General features: G+C 35.2%; 2 protein-coding genes across 2 annotated transcripts; one reads left to right on the top strand and one right to left on the bottom strand.

Annotated features, from left to right (window-relative positions):
* Window positions 1-18: 18 nt before the first annotated feature.
* LOC133190248 (transmembrane prolyl 4-hydroxylase-like) lies at window positions 19-7,567 on the bottom strand. Its single transcript, XM_061325759.1, has 10 exons — window positions 7,361-7,567; window positions 5,859-5,943; window positions 3,651-3,808; window positions 3,353-3,414; window positions 2,246-2,280; window positions 1,912-2,077; window positions 1,298-1,352; window positions 1,087-1,199; window positions 829-919; window positions 19-377 (listed from the first exon to the last, which is right to left on the bottom strand). Exons 1-10 carry the CDS (start codon window positions 7,514-7,516, stop codon window positions 72-74), a joined length of 1,227 nt encoding a protein of 408 aa, XP_061181743.1. The 5' UTR covers window positions 7,517-7,567; the 3' UTR covers window positions 19-71.
* Window positions 7,568-9,937: 2,370 nt separating this feature from the next.
* LOC133190797 (F-box/LRR-repeat protein 12-like) lies at window positions 9,938-14,548 on the top strand. Its single transcript, XM_061326484.1, has 3 exons — window positions 9,938-10,153; window positions 11,943-12,103; window positions 13,501-14,548. Exons 1-3 carry the CDS (start codon window positions 10,038-10,040, stop codon window positions 14,238-14,240), a joined length of 1,017 nt encoding a protein of 338 aa, XP_061182468.1. The 5' UTR covers window positions 9,938-10,037; the 3' UTR covers window positions 14,241-14,548.
* The last annotated feature ends 10,073 nt before the right edge of the window (window positions 14,549-24,621 follow it).

Raw genomic sequence — 24,621 nt, 5'->3', positions numbered from 1 at the left:
TAAACTATCTACTCTATAAATTAAATTTTAGTAAAATGAACAATGGACAAACTGAACACATCTGGTTGACATTATAATTCTTCTTTAGAAATTTTAGGCTGTTTTTTCGTTGATTCTTTGTAAAACTTTTGCATCTTTTTCAAGTCCTTCATTTTCTGATCTGTAGTTTTAACCCAGAAATTGGCTATCCACTTAACTCCCCTTTTCACAGGACATCCCCCATGGAATGTGAATTCATCTAGAGGACCTAACCAGCCTGTGTCCTCATCCACAAAGTGATTGTACCAAATAATGGCCTTGCCCTTGGCAGGGGCCACCCTAAGGGGGGAATCTTCACATTTCCTGTATAAATCTATCACTTCTTTCTCCAGCATAGACTTATAGAAAAGAAAAAAAAACATGACGATTCTGTTGAATTTCTATTTTAAAAATGTGTAGCATTAAAATTAAACTAGCGTTTGAACCTTCAGAAATTTTCATTTAACCTTACTGTGATATTCTTTTAGTCATAATTTAAAAGGTTGATTTTTTCACAAATCTTGTAGCTATAATATGCATGGCCGTAGGAACCGGTATATTTTGCCGATATATAGATTACTATAGAAAACATAGCTACTATATGCTTGTACCCCCTCAATAAAAACGTCTGAGGACCTTTTTTTTTTTTTTTTTTTGCTTGTCAAGGAAATTTTGGTAGTTGATAGTGCCCCCTCAACTGAAAATGTATGGCTGTGCCCCCCCCCCTCCCCAAAAAAAAACTGAAATTGCTTCCTACGGGCCTGAATTATGTGGTACAGTGCTTAAACAATAGATTATTAGATGATATACCTTGTAATCCAGTGTTTCATTATTGGCCACTGGAAATGCCGTCTCTCCTCCGCCTTCCACGTCATTCAGATAAAATAGAATCGTCATGTACCTAAAGCAGGAATGAAATTAAAACTTTACACGTATCACAGGTGTTATGATTTTACATGTACTAACTATCAGTAAACATGTAAATTACTGAATCATTTAATTAAAAATTCTTATTTATTATATCGGGGGAGGGTTTTTTTTTTAGATTTCTTGATAAGCACCACATACCTACATATGCGACACTGCTTGGTACGTTCTCGTGTACAACATGGGACTTTTGTTTCTATACGCGACGAATCCCAGTGAGCATTATAATGGCCCTTGATATCATAAGATACAACCTGCAAATACGACAAATTTGATATTGATACATGTACCATAAACTAGAGGACAAATTTAAACATCTTATATTGTACTCCATATTAAAGCACCCACTGACCTGAAAATCGCTGAGTTTAATCAATTCTATAGGAAGCCCCACAATAGCCGCAACTCTGAAAGAATAGAGCTCAGGTACAAGTATAACACATATTGAAACAAATTAAAATATACATGTATAGTTAGTGAATTTAAATTAAAATGGACTCTAAGGAAATAATTTATGTAATCGGCAGGATTTAGCAAACAGCCAGCGCGAAATAAAAGCAAGATCTGATCAACCTCATACCAAAATTATTTGTACTATACATTACTACTGTGATAATGTGTTGAAACGTTCATAAAGAAGTGATAGTAAATTAGTGGTTTATAAGGGGTATAGGGAGAGACTGGTATCAACAAAGGATCGTCAAAAGGTTTCGGGGGGGGGGGGGGGTAGGAAGGTTACCCCTCCTCTGAGCTAGCTTGTTTTTAATCGTCGGGTATTCAGTTTGGTGGATGCTGGTTCTTTCTTTAAGTCATTTTAAACAAAATCTAGCAGCTTTACTTTAAGCAGAGAAATAATGCATGTGTTTAGATATAATACGAAAAAGGGAGATGCGATCGCAACCAACTAACCCCCCCCCTTTCCTACGTCCTCGCAACAACTTTTGTCAGTATTCTATGGAAGCTTACCGTTTCTGTACAGTGGCAAACACCTTGTCTTTTGACTTGTCTGGATACAACCAAACTTGTTTACTCATCCGGGAATGTTTTTCTGGAGAAGTCTTCAAGATTTTCTCTATTTCTTTTCGTAACATCATGGGGGAGAAGCCTTTCAGCTCGTCGTCCGTGATCATTTCTACCATGTATAGAGATTTACTGAATGAAAGTAGGCATACGTCATGTACATGAATGTGTCTTTCCTGTTATTTACTATTTATACTTAATTATATTGTTGTAGATCAATGGTCATTTATTATATATAGTACCGTGTAAGCAGCTAAATTATAGTAATAATCTCGCTTACCATCCCCGTTCTTATCCAGTCCCGTCTCTTTGTACCTGTGAATACCGAATGGACAAAGGTAAGAACATGTACCTACATGTAATTGACACAGTTTTGCTCACCTGAGCCAGAAGCTCAAATCACAGGCACTTGTTTCGGTAATAAATTTTTAACCCATAGTATAATAATAACACAAGGTATCTAACTCCGAATTACACGGAGTACCCCCCTCCTCCAGAATCGCACTCATGGAAATACACTGACAAACTGTTTATACCTATGTTTTCTACGATAATTTATCTACACAACCATATATGGCATGCTTTAGTCTCCGTAAACAGCGTCAAAACTCTGCTCGTCGAGTGGAAAAGTCGAATTCAACCATGAAATGGTATGTGCTAATCCCGCACAGAGAACAAAATTTAAAAAATGAGTGGGTTTAAAAATTCAATTCCAGTGTTTAAATATTGCATGAGTAAATAGGACTTGTTTACGTCTGATTTTCCCTGAAAACATTACGATGTTTATCCGATGTAATTTTAGAAACAGATTTTTAGCCAATCAAAATCTCTGTGCGGGATTAGCGCATACCATTTCATGGTTGAATTCGACTTTTCCACTCGACGAGCAGAGTTTTGACGCTGTTTACGGAGACTAAAGAAAATAAAGACAAGCATGCCATATATGATTATGTAGATAAATTATCGTAGAAAACATAGGTATAAACAGTTTGTCAGTGTATTTCCTCTGAAAGTGTAAATGAGTGCGATTCTGGCTGAAGGGGGTACTCCGTGTAATTCGGAGTTAGATACCTTGTGTTATTATTATACTATGGGTTAAAAATTTATTACCGAAACAAGTGCCTGTGGCTCAAATGCATTTTTCTAATTAGAGTGTGGTGGTCGACTGTGTGTTGCCTGTATTCATTGGTTAAATACATTATTTAAAGATTCACAACTTAATTCAAATGAAGTCATAGTTTACAAAGAGTAAGAAAAGAGAGGCATGTTTTATTGTTGGTCTTTTAGTCCAACATAATTTTAATTAATACAGAGAAATGTTATAAAAGTGGTGAATTCAACCATGTCACAAGAGACAGAGTTTGTTATTAGAAAACTTTATACTAACATTTTCAATATATCTTCATCATCCAAATAAACATCAAAGCTACCTTGGATAGTATGTCTCATCTGTAATTAAAGCAAAGTACTCTAAATACGATCTCTTCTATTACAGTTAGATTCATGAAATGAATTACTAAATCTCCAAACTTGTAAAAGTAATATACTAGCACTATAATGTAATTTAAAGACAGAGGGATGAATCTTCATGAATAATATTTTGAGTTATCTGAAATTTTAGGAGACTGCATGTTCTCAGAAATGGCGCTGTGCAATAACTACCAATATATTGCATTTATGAGTACCTCGCGAACTGACAGCTTCCGGTTACCGTCAAGGTCTCTGAGCACGAAACGCTGACTTTCCGGTTGGTTGAGCACAGTCTCGCTTTCTTGGAGACCTTCCTCTGTAGCCATCTTTACGAAGTAGTCACATTCTTCCGCTGACAGAAAGTTGTCCGCCTCTGTAATTTAAACTACATATAGAAGTTGTGATCTATAGCTTATATTTGTTTGGAGGTAACAGATCTTACTTGAAAATGAAAAGTAAAAATGCAATTCGATTTTCTTTGTACTTTTCTATCAGAACAAATATGTACGAATTTTGTTTGCAGGCCCGGAAGAAAGGGGGGGATCTACTATACATTACAAAACAAAGCTAATTTACTGTACCCTCCCTTTCAATAATAATCTGATAACTTTTTTGGCTTATCAAGAAAAAATCTTAACCCTAAGCTGAAGTTGCTTCCTTAGGGCCAGATCTGTGTGTAAGAAATAAGATCACATAGAATTTGGCAGAAATCAAATATACATTTACAAAATCAAAAATTGCTATTAACTTTAACACTGACTGTGATATCAATGTCGATTCTAGTATCTTGTCACATATTATTGTTTAATCTTTAGAAGAAATTCTAATCAAAGAAGATGGGCGCATTATGCGTCTTATCTGCAGGAATAGTGTATACGAATCATTCGTGGTTTATATGTCGAGTCAAGCAGACGTTTTGGTCTGCTGACCATAGCAGGACAGATATTACGAACGAAAGTCACGCACATAGATACGCAAATAAATAACTTTTATATATTTTTGTACCAAATGACTCATCCTGCCATATTTCAGTGCATATTTTAGGAAATCAGATTAAATACTTCACTTTCTTATTTCATAGGAATCTGATCCATCAATAGAAGAGTGCTAAAATATCATGTGACGGATCAATGACATTTTCACTTTTCAAGTGCGCCCAGATTCCTGCTGAATCCATATCAAATGCGCCCATATTCTTTGTGATAAATGCATATATGGACATTAAGGGAGACCGTTGATCGTAATATAATACCGGTTATGCCACATCTGAAAGATTACTTCGTATAATCCACAGGAAAGTGCATTTTTCCAAACTATATACAAGTATTGGATGTCGAGAAATCAAGTAAAATACTAATAATATTTTTATATTAATTTCTTCATAACCCCTTTTACAAATAATAATTTAATTAATACAGAAGATAAGAGGAACTTGTGGTTGAAAACAGAACAATTTTTTTTTAAAATGCAGAGAATTGAATGATAAATTGAACCACAGGAGTTCGCATACCTATCAATTTTACCGAAATTTTTAGAAAATATAAAAAATACGTAATACCTATAATAATAACACATGTTTTTATATTACACCTCATTGACATTGACATTTGGCCAATCATAGCTACAGATAAGAGCGTTTTTCACACGCATATTTTATTTAAAGAAATGAATCTCCGCCTCTGCAAATATATATATATATATATATATATATATATATATATATATATATATATATATATATATATATATATATATATATATATATATATATATATATATATATATATTTCATCACCTGGAATGGTGCGTAGAGAAAACGGTCATGTGAGCACGGTCTTAGAGATTATCTCATATTGTTCGTCATATCTTAACTTTCAAGGACATTTAACACTTGGGCCGTGGTAAATAATATCTTTGTTTTACGTCCCTTAATTCTTTGAGAAGGTTCCCTCCCGTCCGACTAGAAAACAAACACATGTTTAAAAAAGAAAACCCCACATTTAATAATTAGCAAGATATTGACAAATTAATGAGAAAGAAAGCTATTACATTCTGTACTAGTATTCGTTATTTTCAAGAACTAAAAGTACTCGTGTCAAAACCTGCGGATATTTTCACACAATAGCATTTATAAGATACAACATGTTTTAATTTTTGTAAGGTTTTCCCTTTCTACAAGGAATTTTTGAATCGTTTCTTTTTCTCTCAAAGACTCAAAATACTGTAACCTTTAAAAATCGAATGGATTCCAGATATTTCCGAAAAATAGAGAGAAAAAATGCTAAATTTTGACGAACTTGTGTATTTTTTTCTCTCAGCTTTTCCTGAAAAATTACCACCCGGGAACGTAAAACAAAGCATTAATTAACCGTGGCTTTGCGGCATAGAACAAGAAACCATCGGTTATCTAATAGAAAACCTACCAAGGACTAGAGGTTTGGTGTTGAGCGTTTTCAGGGTAACGCTTCCCTGTTTGTCATTAGTCTCGATCTTTTGAGTATGTCCAACCTGCAATGTATAGAATTCATTATTCTCAAAGTGGATAGCTTTTAAGGGAAGGAGAATGTTTAAAATTTATCAATTCACCATATAAAACCGAATGTAAATAGTTCCCAGTTACGCATACTTTAACATAAAAAATGGGCTTGCAAAAGTGTCCACATCTGTTTTATTTATTTATTCTTCTTATTATCTATCTATCTATCTGTCTATTTAAAAAAAAGAAGAAGAAAAAAACTTATTTACTCTCTTCTATCTACTCTGAATTTGACTATTCGCTGTCTTCGGTAGCTAAATAAATCACAGAAGAGGGGTGTGTTCGTTGCAGTGGCCCAAAAGGTTGGCAATCAAAAATAAGATTTTACTATACGGAAAATATTTGACCAAAAAAGCACACACGTCCCCTCCCCTCCCCTCATACACACAACGCACTACAGTTCAATTCGACACTTTGTTAATAAAATACGCTTGTATAACCATCTACAGTAGATATGGGAGATGATTTCGTCTGTTTCAACATTATTAAGAATAGTTATTATTCACAACAAATAAACTAATTCTATACTTCAGTATGTGCTTAGCAAATATGTCCTGAGGAATGTGTTAAAAAATACTATTCGTTAACTTATTTTACTCAGGGTTGGTTTTACTTAGTCCATTCTACATGAATTCGTTAGAAAAAGATCGATATTTATGTATAATCTCTATTGATTTTTCACTGATTTTTTCACTATTATTTGCCCAGTATGTTAGTGTTCCAGGCTTCCTTTCAACTTTGCCGCGGGGGAAAGGGTCGGTCTGATTACGAGAAAACAACTGCAGCTATATAGGAACTTCCTCTTATGTGTATGTTATTTGTATGTATTCTGGAACAACCCCCCCCCCCTTTTTTTTTTAATGGTAATTGGCTTTTCAGTTCGGAAAAAAGAACATTGTTGTGGTTTGTTTTATCGTCCATTTATACTAGTATTTGGAGGGTTTGGGTGTAATCTCAGCACTGTGATCCTTCCCCCAAAATCTGAAATTGCCGCGACTGTTAGATAGACTCTCATCACTTAATTTCATGTACAGTCTAACATCATTACCATTTAAATACTATAGATCAGGAGTAAAGTGTAATCAAATGTAATGTGAAGACTGCTTTTTTGTGTTAAGTACTTTGTATATAATTTAGTTTCAAGTGAATGACTTTACATTGTACTTGATATACGGTATATATATATAAATGTTTAACTACCATAAGAGGATTAAAGTATTTTTAGATATACAAGTGTGTGCATGCAATTTATGTATTGCTTTACTGTAAATATTACATGTTTGAGTGTTAATGTATTTGTTTATTTTGCACGAATGTCAAAAACAGTATAATAATTTAATGCTAGGTCAATAACACATAACAACGCAATCAGTATTACATTATTCATACCTCGTTTCCTGATATCCTAGTGAGGCGTACATGATTCCCATCACCACAGTGTACACCCGTATTATCTGTCACACACAGTTCTACTGCAGAGACGGTATTATAGGTCCACACTATCAATACCTGCACAACGAGGAAGCACCTGTCCCACGTCCCCATACTAATATCGATAACACTAGATAAGCCTTCATCGGAGTATGACGCTCCGTTAGTAGTGCGGAGTTAAAAATCAATCGCAAGTATAAATGTAAGCCTATTCGATTCTAAAAGTCGATATTCGGTGGTTAATGAAGATTGATTAATTAATAAATATGGATATTCCAAACTGTTTTTTGTATTCTTATGAAGTAGATTTTTTTTTTCAAAAACTTCTACATGAGAAGAAAACTCTTACTGTGGCTTTCAATTAATTTAACATTTCTACAATCGTTCTACGTTTTATCAATTAACAATAGTTATTTTCATTCATACTGAATGTCAATTCACTATATACACCAGTAATTTCAATATAAAGGACACCACAGAGTCTGCCACATCTGCTTCATACTTGGATGTTTTACTGACTATATATAGACGCTAATGGCCAACTAACAACTAAACAATGTGACAAAAGGGATGACTTAGCATTCTTTCCATTGTTAACTTTCCCTGTTTCTGTAGTAGGATTCCACAATCACCTGCATATGATGTTTATGTTTTTCCAGCTGATTCGATACTCAATAGCAAGTTCTGAGTGCGTTCATTTTTAACTAGAGGCAGGCTACTGACAAATAAGTTGATGTAACATGATTTTCAACTACTGTAGATTCCTAAATATACGCGAGGAATAAATTATCGCGTAATTACGCGAGAAGCACCGCTCGCGAAATAAAATTACTCGCTTTTATTTTTATGGTGCTTTAATGTATGCAAAATCTCTAAATAAATCAACCATTCGCGAATTATTATTCTCGCGATTTAATTGACGTCCTTGGGTCATTTCGCGATAAAAAGTACTCGCGTAAAATAAGGAATCTACAGTATCTTGTTATGCAGCTTTTTGCAAAGGCTATGATCTTTATAAAGACCTTGATTACAATCTATCACTCGGTCGTATTTTGATCGACATGTTTCCAATTGTAAGGCCATTAGTTTTATACTATTTTTACCAAGGATTACCCCGTTTACCTGACCAATACTGAAGGCTGAAGGCGAGTGTGACCGGTCAACAGGTGATGGTAACTCCTCCGAGGCACATCCCACCTCAGGGTGTTTCCCGGGTCCATTTTGCACACTTTACGATTCGTATTCCAAGGTCATCGCCAGAGGGGGGCGTTGGGTACGATCGCATCCCCGTTTTTGAAACAAAATAACATCAACTTATGCACCCGTTTTTGAAACAAAATAACATCAACTTATACACCAGAACATGTGTGTGCTCAGTGCCCTACCAAACGCATATATCTGTACTCGTGAATGTGTGTGTACAGTACCCCACTAAAAGCATATATCTGTATGCTGCTACAGATATATGCTACTGGTGGGGTAGCCTACTGTACACACACATGCAATGCAAGTGTGTGTACAGTACCCCACCAGAAGCATATATCTGTATGCATGTGTGTGTACAGTACATGGGTAACAGGATGTTTCGCACCTATGCATGGTTCGCCCCACGATGTTTCGCGCCCATTCTGTTTCGCGCTGAGATGGTTCGCCCCACGATGTTTCACTCCAAGTATATAAATGTGCTACTGAGTTTAGTTCATTTAACAAAATTTTAGATTTTAAATATATGTAAATATAGAAATTTTTGGAACATTTTTTTTTAATTTAAGAAGATTATATTTGAAGCAGAGACGTAAATTATTTATGTCTGTGTTTGAAGTATACATACATAGCATAAGTTTGAATTATTATAACACTGTGCTAATTACGTATAAGTAGATAATTATAATACCGCCATCTAATTAAGTAATTATTGCTGGCTTGGACAACCGACACATCAACTTAAATTCTCACCTTCTGATCTCCAACTTATTATACAATTAAATCCTCAATGAAACACTGTTGAATTGTTGAACAGACACGCTGAGCAAACGGGCACCGTACGATCCGTTAACTATAGTAGTGCATGTTATTAAGTCATGAATTTGAGCACACAAAATATTTATATTATATTTGATAAATAATTTAAAACGGATGAAAATGTGATGAAATATTTAAAATAAAACGCGAGATGTTTCGCGCCCAAATTGGCGCGAATCATTCGTGCGCGAACCATCTCAGTGCGAAACAGAATGAGCGCGAAACATCCCGGATTCAGTACATGTACAGTTTTTTTTCCTTGTCGAGGAATTATTGGTAGTGCCATAAACTGAAAATGTATAGTACGTTGTAACCCCCCCTCCCCCCCCCCCAACTGAAATGGTTTCCTAGGGGTCTGTATGAACAGTCTATACCATGTATACAGTGAAATGGAGAAAACCGTGAGAGTCGGGAGTCGGCAGTACTTGATTTAACCCGCCCTTTTTTTTCCTTCTCGGAATAGGATTTTTGAGTTTGAACTATTTCCCGGTTTTTTTTTCCTGCTCGTCAAAAATGCCGATGTGCATGAGAAACCGATATATAGACGAAATGAATTAATGCGCGAATTATTTCAAGCTAACCGCACCTTTAAATAGAAAGAAGGATATCCGATATGGGACCATCACCTGTTTTATCTGAAAATGGAAAGAAAATAAGTGACTTACCTGAAAATCTGTTGCTGAAAATATTTGGTTACCTACCTGTGAAGGAATTATGCATTATCGGAAGGTAATGAGGTGTCTAAGAAAATGATATTATATATTATTTTCATCTATAAATGTTTGTTGGTTTGAGATGGCCATATATCTTTTAAAAGATTCCAAATTTATCAAGTCTGTTAGTAACTATTTCTAAAATAAAATCCTATTTTTGAAGCTAGGGAAAACCTTAAACTCGTATTCAGTATACGTCTGGCTATATGCTCCATGTATTTAAAACTAGGTTGGGGTATATGTTATAGTTACACTATAGACATTAATTGACTATCAGTAAAGACACTCACAGTTTTTCATTCACGAGGGGCGGAGCCCCGAGTGAATAAAAACTGTGAGTGTATTTACCGATAGCCAATTAATGTCTATTGTGTAAGTTACTTGTACCAGAGGACCAATGACAGAAAAGCAAGTTATTAATTAGCACCGCCTACTACAAGGTGTCAAGCCACGGTCCGGAGTCTGTATCATGAATAGCTGTCTCCATCTGCAAGGATCATATTTTGCTACGGCGCTGCTGCTGCAAGTCACTGATAAAAAATTCGGAATGGGTGCATGTGAAAATGTTGTACTTTCGAAATGTTGAAGACACAGAAGACATGATTTTTTTGGTCAGGTACAGGGGTAAGGAAATGTAAACTACATGTATTATACTGATGCTGTCAACTCTGAAAGAAAATTCATCTTTCGAGATCATTATTTTTAAAAGGGGGGGGGTGTCAATGGAAAACGTACATCGCCGTTGAAATTTTTATTTATGGCAATTGACGAATAGAAACAGGGACAAATATACTGTCTAGAATATAGGTCCCTGATAGACACTATGAAATGATTTCTGACATTTTAATGAAAGTTTGAAATGCTATATGAAGTAAAAAAAAACAAAAAACAAAAAAACAAAAAAAAAACGCAGGGACTTCTGATGTTCAATTGCTGCATGCACTTGGAGAAAGAGAATGACGAGAATTCGAGATATCATTAGAGAGGTTGAGATTTCATACGTGTACGTGTACGGGTACGTCTAGTAGGGGAATTCCGTAAATTTCTTGCGTATTACGTCATCATTTTTTGCGTTGATAAGTTTTCTACACGTTCCTACAACTTGTAAAAAGGCATCTACACGTAGGTGTCAACTTGTAGCTTTTTCAATAAAAACTAGTCAATTTATGTGTGAAACTGTTATTGGCTTATTGCTGTTAATTATTTACGATGTAAAGTTTCATGAACACTTATTTTAACCATGTTTTGTTCACTAACTAAAGTCAAACTAATGTCACAAAACTACTAAATAGTTGAAACAGAGACACCGATTACAGTCTACACGTTCACGTTACACGTCATTAAAATCTCAACAGACAAATGACAAAAAAAGTGTACGTGTACGTCAAAGTTTGTGCACACGTACACGTACGCGTACAAGTTTAAAATCTCAACCTCTCTATTTACTGAATAAGGAAATGCATAGAAAAAATACGGAAAAAATTACGAGGCGAGTTTTGGCAAGTTAATGCTAGTATTTTTTAAATTCAAAATGTTGACATCATTCATTCATCAGCCATTGCCAAGGTCTGGAAATTAACATCATTCATTCATCTCAAGGTCTTGTCACAGTATGGCTTGTTGCCAAAAAGTGGGCGTGACTTAAAAACTGTGATTCTTCTGGCAAATACACCACAACAACATCAAAGCAAAATCTAAATTTACCGCCAGTCCTATGGTACAAATATATATTATATATACAATAATATATTATATATAATGCACACTCTGACAAACAGTTTTTTAAATGATATTTTGTTTTGCAGAGTTTGCAGACAATGGAGAAGAATTGTTCGTGACAATTCCCTATGGAGACATGTGGATCTTCTCAATTATCGTCTGGATCTGAAGAAGATGTGGAAAGTGATACGCAGTCATCTGTCGGAATGTTTAATTTCCATTAAAGTCAAAGGTTTCATGGACACTGGTAATTAAATTTTAGTTTATGCTTACCTGAGCTAAGAGTTCGAATGAGTTTTTCTGATTGTCCAGCACCTCCGTCATTTTGTCCATTCATCTGTAAACTTTTCACATTTTTGGTGTCTTCTCAAGAACCACCGGGCCAATTTTAAACAAAGTTCCCAAGTTGAGTTGGTTCATTATTTTTAAATTATGGACCCTAGTTAGAGTTGGCTATAGAAGTGGGGATTAAATTTTACATAATGCATGTATGGTACATGTATGCAGGAAGAAAAAAAATAAATATCCATAACAGCAAGGCGATGTTATAGAAGCATCCCAATGTTGTGTGGATTCAGAGGTCCTAAGAGTTAGAGTGGGCCATAATGTGGGTTACAATTTTTTGTGGGGATATAAAAATCTTTTTGAAATCTTCTGAACAACAACAGGGCTAAAGTAACTCAGGTGACCACCGCTATGGGCCTCTTGTTAATGTAAATAAACAAAGGTTTTGTGTAGACTAGAAACTAGATAAACTAGCTGTTCTGTCGTTAAAATGATACTGTCCTATGGACCCCGTTTAATGGTAGAATTTGTTCCGTATGTTGGCAATATAGCAAAATAAACAGGGGCAGATGATTCTAATCTATTTTTACTTGGAATAATCCAGAGAGTTCAGAATGTCAACATGCCTCGTAAATTCAAAGCGAGAAAAAACATTGAGAAAATGAGTTGAATTTTTATCTCTATATGGATTATTTTTTGGGGGTAAAAGGCATATATATACAAGTTGAAAAAGGTTTTTTGTGATTAATTTGGTAGTTATTTTCCGTGCAACTCCTTTTGTGTTCTTCAAAATCATTTCAGAGTGGATCCGCTCTGATTTGCTACATTGCAACTATATGTGACATATTCTAACTGTGGTGAGAGCTTGTCCCAAGACACAGTTAGATTATTTTATGTACGTAGAAATTGAAGGTTGAGGAAATCAATTTTCAGCAGTATGATAATGCCAATATTCACTTCTAGTACTATTTCCCAAATTCTCAGGGGATGTTTTACTCATTGAGATTCATCCTGTGACCACAGCAGTTGCTAGACTGGCTGAGTAAGGTTGGGAAAGGGAAAGTGCATGCAAAATAAACCTGTGTCTGTTTTTAAAGTTTGTAAGGGATTTATTTAAATATAAAAATTAGAGATTTCCCACAATCTGATGCTTAATGATATTTAATGAATATGACAGTATATTAAGTTGAGAAGTTTTGACAGATTTATTAAATTAATTTATTATGATTATTTATGATACTTTAAATGAAAAAAGTTCATTAAGACTCAGAGTACATGTACATTGTATCATAAATTATAAAGATAAATGAAATAGTGTGTATATGTATTTTCAAATGTATTATATATATTTTTTTTAAGGGAAACCAAAGTCAGGAGCCCATTCATTATCTGATGCAATGCTGAATGATTTAAAAGACAGATGTCCAAATCTGGAAGAAATACACCTGAAAAACTGTAACACAACAAACCTGAACCCAAAACTTTTTCCATCAACACTTGTGAAACTAACGCTAGAAAACTGTGCAGTACAGCCAGGTTTAATGAAGAATTTTAGTCAAGATTTACCCCAGCTTTTATTTCTAAATGTATCAGGAACTGTTAGGTTTGATGACATAGAGCTCTCTTACTTATGTCAGGCAGAGCAATTAAAAGTATTAATTATAGTTAATGGCTGTTATTGTGTGTCTGTAGAAAGTCTATCAAAAATAGCTCAAAACTTGAAAAACCTACTAGAACTTGAGTTGGCAGATACAGGCATAAAGAATACAAACCAGAATCTTGAGCTAGCAGTTCATCACATGACACGGAACCTGAGTTCTTTACAGCATTTAAATTTCAAAGGTTGTGCTTCATTATCCCCTGTAATTCTCCAGAACCTTTTGTCAGGTTTAAAAAAGTTAAAGATACTTAATATTGCTTGTTGTTCAGATGTTAAGTACACTTCTCTTGTAAGTATGGAACAAAACATGAAAGGACTGAGGCTGTTGGAACTTTGTGAGTCTCAGATGGAGGGACATAATATAGAAGGTCTGGAGTCCCTTCTTCTGGAGTGTTCCGTTCACTTGGTGGAACCCTGTACCTGTAAATGTCAAAGATAAATGTACAACTAGTACCAACTACTGGAACCAGTTCATTATTAGACACAAATAAATGAGCTCTGTCTTCAATAGCTACATTAGTTGACTTAAATAAACTTATTTGATACAGATATTAAATGAATGAATTATATCTGTGTAGTTCAGATGAAAAAATTAGATTTTTATGATCATACAGAATGATGATATGCAAGATATTTACCTATTAGAGAATCTATTTTTTGAGTTTGAGATTTTTAAAATTATAATTTGAATCTGTTTTTTACAAACAAGAATAATTATTAATTTCAGAGAGTAAAATATATTTATTTTTGTAACATATTTTTTCTGTGATATTGATTGAGCATGTTATTATGTGTCATATAGCATTGTCCTATTTATTATTCATTTAGTTTGTAGATATTATATTTATGTTTGTTTTTCTTAATAACAGTATCTTACATGAAGCAATAAAAAAGACATTTAAACATACTAATTCAAATTACATTGTATTTTGAAATTTTCACATGGGCCAATGAAAGCGTTCTGAGGTAGTGTAGATTCTAAATTGTTCAAGTCAAGGCCCTTAAGGGTAGGTTGGCCCCAATAGAGAATCAAAGTTTTACATTGAAATATATAGGAAAAATCTTTAAAAATCTACTTCTCAAGAACCACTGGGCCAGAAAAGCTGAAACTTATGTGGGAGCTTCTTTATATAGCGTAGATTCTAAAAAAAATTTAATCAGAGTCCCAGGGGGTAGGGTGGGGGCACAATAGGGAATCAAAGTTTTACATTAAAATACATGTATATAGGAAAAATCTCTAAAAATCTTCTCAAACCACTGAGCCAGAAAGTTGAAAATTATATGGAAGCTTCCTGAGGTAGTTTAGATTCTAAATTGTTCAAATTATGACCCCCGGGGATAGGGTGTGGCCACAATAAGTATTACAAGGGGGAAAATCTGGTGAAGAACAGCAAGGCCAAAGTTACTCAAGTGAGTGTTGTGGCCCATGGGCCTCTTGTTAAAAAGATCTGTGCAAACTTGCAATGCCAATTTGTCTACAATTATTAAATTTGAAATTTTCTGTTAATTTGAAAAATAACTTCAGTTTAATGAATTGAACATAATACCTGAAAATTCTTATATTGAATGGCGATTGTATTCTTCACAATCTTAAAATAAATACCTGTGTTTGTAAATATCCGTTCTATCTCTGTTATTGTTTATGTCATGTTTATCATACATCTTACCTGGTGTGTTCATCACACTGCACATATCATTGAACATGAAGAAAGAACACTTTGTGTGTTGGTTTTGATCTCTTACAATAATTCTTTTCTGATTTTTCTTGATTTTTTTACTTCCTTATCTTTCTGTGGAGAGTTGGGCCATGTTTGTCAAAATGGTTGTGTGATGCATCTTGTGTATACTGTATAAAGGGATATTTTTGCCCTCTAATTATTTTGCCCTGTTTTAAAATTTGCCTAGTCATTGTTCTTTTTAAGAAATTATACTGTATTTTTTGAATTCGCCCCATTTTAAATTTGCCCAATTGAGGGTAGGGCAAAGGAGCAAAAATAAAATGGGGGCGAAAATTTCCCTATAGATGTACATGCAGTAACGTGGTGTGAAGTGTATGTTGTGCATATGTAGCTTTATATCCCTCACTTACAGACCCACTGTTGGCTAGCACAATATGCAAACAGAGAGCCAATTGCTTAAGTCTCTCCTGCCAGTACACGGCCTCTCCACAAGTCCTGTGCAGTTTCCTCCCTTTGGTGATGAAAGGAAACTGGGTACGGTAACACCCCAGGCTGAGCTGCCAGAACTTGTCACTGACAAAGACTTAGTCCCTAGATGCATGACGCCCAAGGACCATCGGTGTGTGGATATGCCATGGCATCTCCAATCAAGCTCGCCCCCCCTCCCCCCAAATAGTTCAGTATTGTCTATTGAGAAATGAAAAAGCTATGGGAGTAAACCCAGACAGAAAATCCAGACAGATCAAGTTTGTCAGCATAGAAAATGCAATGATCGTCTAAGGGAAGGCACACTCTGACAAAAAAGCCCAATCCTGCAGGTAGCAGGTTGGGCATGGGGCCTGAGTCACCCAACACCATAAAAACCACTATATATGGATTTTTTTTTTCCAAAAAAATCTTGATTTAAGTTTTAATATCTTTTAATAATACACTACTTTTCTAAAATACAGAGGATAATTAAATTTTAGTTCATATTGGAAGTACGACAAACCACATCTGAAATATGTAGTTTTGATAATTTTCTGATGAAAGAGGCATCTAAAGGAGCTTTTATAGTATAATGGCCTAAAACACTCTTGCAATGTGTAAATCATGAATTTCTTTCTCTATTAATTTAGATTTTGTAAACTTCAAATCTGTCTTTGTCCAAATTAGACCATATGAAATATCTATAAACAATTTTAAGTGGATTACTGTTTTATTAATATATGTATTAAAAACACTGAAATTAAAAGTAATACATAATTTTTACAAACATTGGTATAAAAAATAAAAAAAAAATAATAAGCATTGAAACATAAATAATTATACAAGTCAATGTTGCAATGTACTTGAAGTTCATGAAACTGTTTTTTAAGAGCTTAAGTCTTCCTTTACCAATTAAGAACTTGTCACATGATTGACAAAACTAAGAATCAAATTTCCCTGCCAAATTCCTCAATTATTAAGTTTTTGTTCGTTCTGCTAGTCTGTCTTCTTTGCCTTCTGCTGTTTCTTAATTTTGTTGATGTTGGCTTCTCGCTTTGCTTTTTTCTTTTGTTCCTTTTCTTTTGCCTCAATCTGTTTAGCTAAATTCCAAGCTAATATAGCGCTGATCATGAAAAGGGGAGATAGACAAAGAAGCACATAATAAACAAAGTTCCATGGATCTGTCGCTGCCCATTTTAACATATCCGTCAGCATCTCTCGCCAGTCCCAGTCAAACATGGTCTAATATTCGATATCAACTACAACAACAAATATTTATCAGTCACATAGCAGTAGATAAAAATATATCCGATTTAAAAATAGAATTTAGATGAATTACATATTGCATATTGATATGGGTGTTACCAGTTCGAATTTACTCTGCACAAAAGACAACGGATGTTTCTCTGTGTACAGTTTAATGCAATGTTATAATTAGAACCTATACAACTTGATATTTTATTCATAGAATACTTAATATGCGTTTATTTTAAAACATAACTTACAGAGAAAATGAAATTACGATGTTGGCGTCGGTAATGAAAACGAAACAGGAAGTTGTATACTTAAACAGGAAATGCAGAAGCATGATAAATCGGTAGACAGACATCTCGGCCCAACGACACCTCGGCCCTTGACGTCTGACACCCAACCCTGACAGGTCGGCCCAAGATTATTGACACGTCGGCCCATATAAAAGACACCTCGGCCCAAGCGGAATCTTATGATGGAAAAAATTAATCCATTGTCTGAATTGTTATTATTATCGATGTAATTATTCTTTTTGACGGTTAAATGATTTTTTAAAATAAAAGTCAAGGCGGGGGGGGGGGGGGGTCTATAAAAGAAAATTGGTTCACTTCCCTAAGCAAATCAGATCAGCACGTTAACTAACATAGATCTATCTCTTGTGGAAAATCCCCAATATATACACTTAAGTGAAACTATGATATATATCAACATTCTTATGATCTTGACTTTCTATAAGAATTGCCGGAATTTTATCGTTTTATTTTGCATTACTTCTCTGACGATCTGAAACATCTGAGATGGGTTGATAATTCGTGAAAAGATATATATGGACTTCATTTAAACCGTAACTTTTTTGTAAATGCGAGAATTTCTGCTGTATGGTTGCGGTCGTTAATCTTGCATTAACAAACCAAAAAAAAAAAAAAAAAAAAGGAAGGACATTTTATTGTTTATACTTATGTCAGTATAAATAATCGTATAAAATAATAGTTTAAGTACGTAAAATAATTGCATTATTGATCTGAACTTCATCGTATGTTTCATCATGTTCATTGATTGAAAATCATAGTTTGATACAGATAGCTTAAAATAAAATTTAAAAAAAAAATCAGTGCTCAAACTAGTTTTTAATGCAAGTGAAATTCTTAAAAAATAAATGGATGTAAATGTTCTGAATGGCTGTCTCACAATTAACAGATTAAGTCTGCTCGTAATTATTCCCTTAATAACACCAATATAACACGCACTGGAGACTCCCAAAGGATGCGCCGCGGCATCTTGTTTGTTTATCTGTTAGCACTTTTAAAATTATAATTGTCTTTTTATTCCTTGATAATCGTCAATCATGTAGCTCGTGGAAGGTCTTTTTAGTACTAAAAATAATCTTGATTGTTTACTTTTTTTCGGTCAAAATTTTATTGACATCGCAGATTGGAAATATATAATACTTTCTAATAAAAGTTTGCTTGGGCCGAGGTGTCTTAAATTTTGGGCCGACCAGTCTATGCCGAGGTGTCATTGGGCCGAGATGTCAATGGGCCGAGGTGTCGTTGGGCCGAGGTGTCTGACATTCGATAAATCGTACATTAAATGGTGTTGCTAAAACGCGGAACTGAACGGATTAAATTAACAAGTTAAATTGATGCAAAGAATCAAATAAGCCGAAAACAAAAGATAATTATTTTTAACAATTAAGCTGGGGAATGCCTATGGCCTAAGTGTTCAAAGCCAGCGCAATACATTCAAAGCTGAAAGAGTGGACATTTTTATATCCGACTGTCTTCAACATGTTCAATGCAAACATTGCACGGTAAATAGAAATTTCAGTGCATTTGTTCATCATATTGATTCATTGATATGAGTATCAGAGATAAATGATAAGAACGTATTGGCATCAAAATGATGATATAGGCCTAATATTTATAAAAGTTTAAAAAAAAAAAAAAACTTACTGAGGAATTTTTTTTTCGTCGAGGGAAAGGATGAGTGCACTTAAGCTATGAGAGTTGGGTCCCGGTGTTTTGCGCAAAATAAAATTCCAAAGTTCATAAACTTAATGTTTTATAGGTATTACACAATGTCTTAAGAGCAGGTTTTGGTGTATTATATTATATGAAAGTATTAAATAATGCCGAGCGACACTAGCTTTTGAGACGGGGGTCTAACAGTTTTGTCACATTTCTATTGTTATTCATATGTATACCAGTTTTCAACGACATTGTTTACATCGAGCCGCAACTTGTCCATTGGTCTCATTTGCACAGAATGTGTATTTTGATTTAAACTTCAACATATCCAAAGGACAATGTTGGACAAATTGCGGCTCATATCTAATTTTTTGAAAAAGTCTCCAAACTACGGTCGAATTAGCCACTAAATTAACAGTTCACCGAGTGTCAACGATTGATATTATAATCACTTTACTCACGTGACATTCCACTGTTCGATACGCTAAGGCTTTCATTGAACATTTCATTGTGTTTGTCATTGAAAGTTTCTATTGTGACAGTATCTATCGTACTTCCAACTTCAAACTATGGAAGATTTTTGCGCAAATTTTAATAGGGTTTGAAGATTATATGTCTCTTATTTTACTTTGTATTTTTCATTAGGGGTGTTTTGAAAGAATTCTGGTATCGCCAGTGTGATTAGTAAGTACATGTACAGGCTCATGTCGCCTCTGTATAATGGTCTGCAGGGCGAGACATCTTCCCCATCCCTAAACACTAGAATCATTTATTATTTGTGCACCATAAAACTACTAGTACACAATCTCTCTCTTCTCCATTTAAATTCGCAGTGCGAAAAAAATCATATATGTGCTAGTGTTTACATTCCACATCCAAATGTCTCCGCCTATTTGCGGATACCTTAAATTCGTAAGTGGACCCGTTCAAATTTCCGGAATTTAAGGCTTGTACATGTTCTTTTCAATGACATTGTCTGTAATTATAGAAATATGTATATATGACAAAAAATTCAAGGAATAAATATCAAAAGAATATGCTTGCACAATAATCATAGATTAATTAAGCGATATATTGTAATGTAAAGCTTAAAATAGGTAGCCGAAAAGGTTCCAAATGACGTACTAAAGTGCACTCATTCTTTATCAAACTGTATTTTTTCAGAAGAATGTTTTCAGCATTTATTTTTGTACCGGCTTTCAGGGGCTAATCCAGGAATTTGGGTTGGAAAATCGTGAATTTTTTTTTTAGAGACAGGGGCCGGGTCTGAGGCCGCCTTTAAAAGGCCCCCGCGGGTCTAGGGCAAAGCTTTGTGGGAGCTCAGGGGGCGAAGCACCCGAAAGGTCTTGAATTCTAGAGATTTTAAAATTAAAATTTAACCATATAATTAGCCTTCATGCATAGGTGTAGTAACACACCTTCCTACAAACACTATAAAACTGCAATCAATAACCAAATTATGCAAAATTTCTTATCATAAAATTTCCTTCTTGTCAACGTTATTTGCTCGTTATTGAGCTAATTTGAGCACATCTACTTATATTTCTTGTATACATTTAACTCACGCCGCGCCCCTGTCTTTCATCATGTCCTATACATGCCCTCTTTCACCCCCATCCCCTTTTCATCATGTCATGACTCCTCTCGACTCAATGCATATATCTTCTTAGTTTTGAAGTAATCAATTGCAATACAGAATTGCAAATAATTATATATAGGAAATATTAGAGAAAAAAGTACATGGTATCTGAGTCAGAATGGCTCTCTGGGCAAATGAAGAAGACAAGAAAATTAAAACAATCACATGAATTATTTTCAGTATCTTTAAATTTCATAAAACTGGGAAATGATAATGTTGAAATTATAACGAATATCATTTTAGTCGGACATTTTGATACTTATGTTTATCTTAATTGTGATCTCTAATAAATGTAAAAAAATATATATATATATAAAAAACAACATTTTAACTGAATTAACTGTTTCCGATGTATACATGTTACAATTAGCTGCACAACTCGACGGAAAAAAGGACGACACAGACACGCCGGAAGCAATTTCAGTTGGGGGGGGGGCACTATCAACTACCAAAAATGCCTTGACAAGCAAAAAAAAAGGGGGGGGGTATCAGACGTTATAATTGAGGGGGTACAAGCATATAGTAGCTATGTTTTTTTATAGTATTCTGTACTGATATATTGGCAAAATTATTGGGGGGGGGGACAACCTCTCGTGCTCACCCCTTCTCGGTTCCTACGGCCATGCGGCAGATAAAAGGGCTACTGTAATGCAATATGTGCGCCACTTTTGGACTTGTTTTCCTAAAAGGGCCTATCCCAGAGTATTTTGTGCCAAAAACTACTGATGTTGTACGTCACTTTATTTTACCAAGAAATTTTTCAAATTGCCTTCATCTTGCCTATCCACGATCCCCATTATCACGTGTAAACAAAATCATTCTTCTTCACTTTCCGAGGTTAAAAGAATTCACTGTGGCAGACCACGTGATACGCAAATGAAAACTTCCACGGTAAAATGGCGTTATATTATGGAGGGAAATTTAAACAGTATAAGTAATACTTTCTTTTAGTTTTTCACCATGCATCTTACCCTCGCCAAAGTATACATAAAGAAAAAAGAAACGCAGGGTAAACTTTTGAAGTGATTTAATGTTATATTTTCGAAAGTATTTTCCAGTATTGTTATGTAACATTTTAACTCATTTTTCATCAAGAAGTCTCATTTGGTTTTGACCGATAATTCATGACTTATTGAAACTCATGTAATGGTACCCCCTAAAAGTGAAAATCAAAAATTCTCATTATATCTCCTATGCCTCCCTCGCGCATCTGTCACAACCTCGATTCTTCTTTGCGTGGAGTTCATCAATGCAATTTTCTTTCTCATAGGGGTATTATTCAACTCTTCCAACAAGATAGCCCTTAGTTGGTCGAGAGTAGCTTTAGCATTCCGACGCGTTCAAACCCTACCATCCAGTTAGTCTCACAGATGTTCGATTGGAAAATGATGGACTTTACGGAGGCCAGTCGAGCCGGAGGGTTAGTGTGATTGTTTTCGAGGAAGTTTTCGAAAAACTCTGGGTACATTAGGCCGGGGATTAACGGGGATAAAAAAAAAATACGCATAGGGCGCAGACGTAAGGGATTGAGAGGAACACCGACGTAAAGTTGACGAGCTCACAAACCAAAATAGCGCAATGGTTTTCTTTCAGTTTTGGGGTGAATGCAACGACTATGGTTGCCTACTGTATTAATTAAAAGCGGTTTCAGTGGTAGTGAGATTGCGATTTCACAGGTGGCAGGATTTTGATGCGCCAACGCTCAAATCAGTTCAATGACGAGAAAATTTGTTACGCGCCAAAGTCATCGTCACGGTTGGTTGGAAACTCTTCCAGTTCCTTTCTGACGACGGATAATACGTTCTATTGTGGAAAAAATCACAACAAACTGCAGATTAACTTGTTGCCTTTTTCTTTACTTAGGAATGCAACAGTCAGGCCCCATGGAACTTCCGTCAGCCGTACCCTGATTGAGAGAAATTCAAATTGAAAAAAAAAATGAAAAACGATATGTATACCTCCAGCGCATCATGTGTTGTAAAACCTGTCATCATTAATATGCACGTGTTTTTTGGCTTTTTACCGCTTTCCCTAGATGACGTCATACATGTACTTTCACGGTTGAGTAATTGTGAACACCGATTTGAGTGCACAGTAAAACCCCAGTCAGATTTTCATAAAAACGACAACGGCCGACGGTTTTTGAGGTAAAAATAGGATTCTTCAGGAGACAGTCGGCTTTTCATCGGCCGTTGTCTTGCCCGATTTTGACCTCTTTTTTCGTCGGCCGACCAATTTTGTGTCTTTCGGGCCATGTTATAATTTTTTCTGCGTCGGTGGCCGATTCCTTCAATTGAAGCAGTCGTTGTTTAGTCCGTCGACTAACCTTTGATCATCTTCCGACGATCGGCAGACAGTTCTTTAAGTCGGTCGTCGGTCGGTCAACATTTAGGATTTAGGGTTTTCGTAAATGTCACCCGACGGTGAAAATCAAACTGCAGCTTAGTGAACGATGATCGGGCGACTGTTGGCCGACTTAGAATTATTTATTCTAAAAATTATCGGTGTTCTTAGGAGTAAATGTGACTGCTCCGCGTAGCCAGAAACCAGTTTCGGCCAATCCTGTTTTTCAGCTGACGATACGAGAAAATTGGTCGCCCGACCATCGGCTTAAATATGACCTAGGTAAAACCAAGATAACCCTCTGACCAGTTTTCATAATTTTCGGCAATGCAGTCAAATAATTTTCACATATTATGTTACCCTGCGTTTCTTTTTCCTTTCAGCATATATTATAATGATACATAAGTCAAATAGACATGAAAAAGAAAGAGAAGTATCAAAACTAAGCAAGCACAACTCCACCGAATTTACCCCTTCATCTGATACCTATACATCCTCCGGAACACCTTTTAAAATATCTTGCTTATTAATTATTGAAGAACGTATGCATGCTGACATGTTCTTTAAGCTGTGCTGGATCAACCAGTACTTAAAGCGCACGTTTAGGAGAGAAAAGCTAAAAAGATCACATAGATATTTAAAAAAAAAAAAAAAAAAAAACCCTGCAAAACAACATGCAAAGAAAATGCAAATGGACATTTAACAACTATGTCAAGGACATCATCATTCACAATGTCAAGGTTCTGTAATACCATTCCTCTAAACAAGTACGGTATGACAAAACCTTGACATTGTGAAGATCGGACATATCGACAATAAGAACAACCCAAAAAGGTGTACAGTTACATATACAGTAAAAAATGTGACAGTATAGTGGTGTAGCACTCCTCAAAGAGTACAGTGACCCAAAAGCCAAGGCTTCAGTCATGAACGATCCATTCTGCAGTGTGTTCACTTAGGAAGATCTATTGGTTTCAACAATGAATTAAGTCCGGCTTTTTTCCAGATATGGTCACGCCTTCCATGTTGACATCAAGAAAATAGCTAAGCTATTAAAGAACCTCGACCCACACAAGGCCTAGAGCCCTGACTCTATCCCTCCTTAGGTTCTGAAGGAAGTTGCAGACGAGATAGCACCATCAATGAGAATCATCTTCGAAGCACCAATTTCTCAAGGAAAGGTCCTATTAATTGATTGCAGGCCCTAGTGACATCAATATTCAAGAAAGGTAACAGCACATCCCCTGGTAACTAATGACCCCAGCCAGGCCCGTAGGAAGATATTTCGGGGGGGGGGGGGGCAACTATACATTTTCAGTTGGGGACACTATCAGTTACCAAATATTCCTTGACAAGCAGGGAAACAAATGTCATCAGACGTTATTATTGAGGGACCACAAGCATATACGAGGGTTGTTCGGGAAGTTCGTGGACTACTCATAAATTTTTTACTTAACGTCATATTGTATCCAA

This window comes from Saccostrea echinata, unplaced genomic scaffold (assembly GCF_033153115.1).
Source record: "Saccostrea echinata isolate AGI-Se365-2 ecotype Australia unplaced genomic scaffold, CSIRO_AGI_Sech_v1 ptg000022l, whole genome shotgun sequence".
Lineage (NCBI taxonomy): Eukaryota > Metazoa > Mollusca > Bivalvia > Ostreida > Ostreidae > Saccostrea > Saccostrea echinata.
Note: the sequence above shows the minus strand (reverse complement) of the source record. Positions and strands in the feature narration are given on the sequence as shown.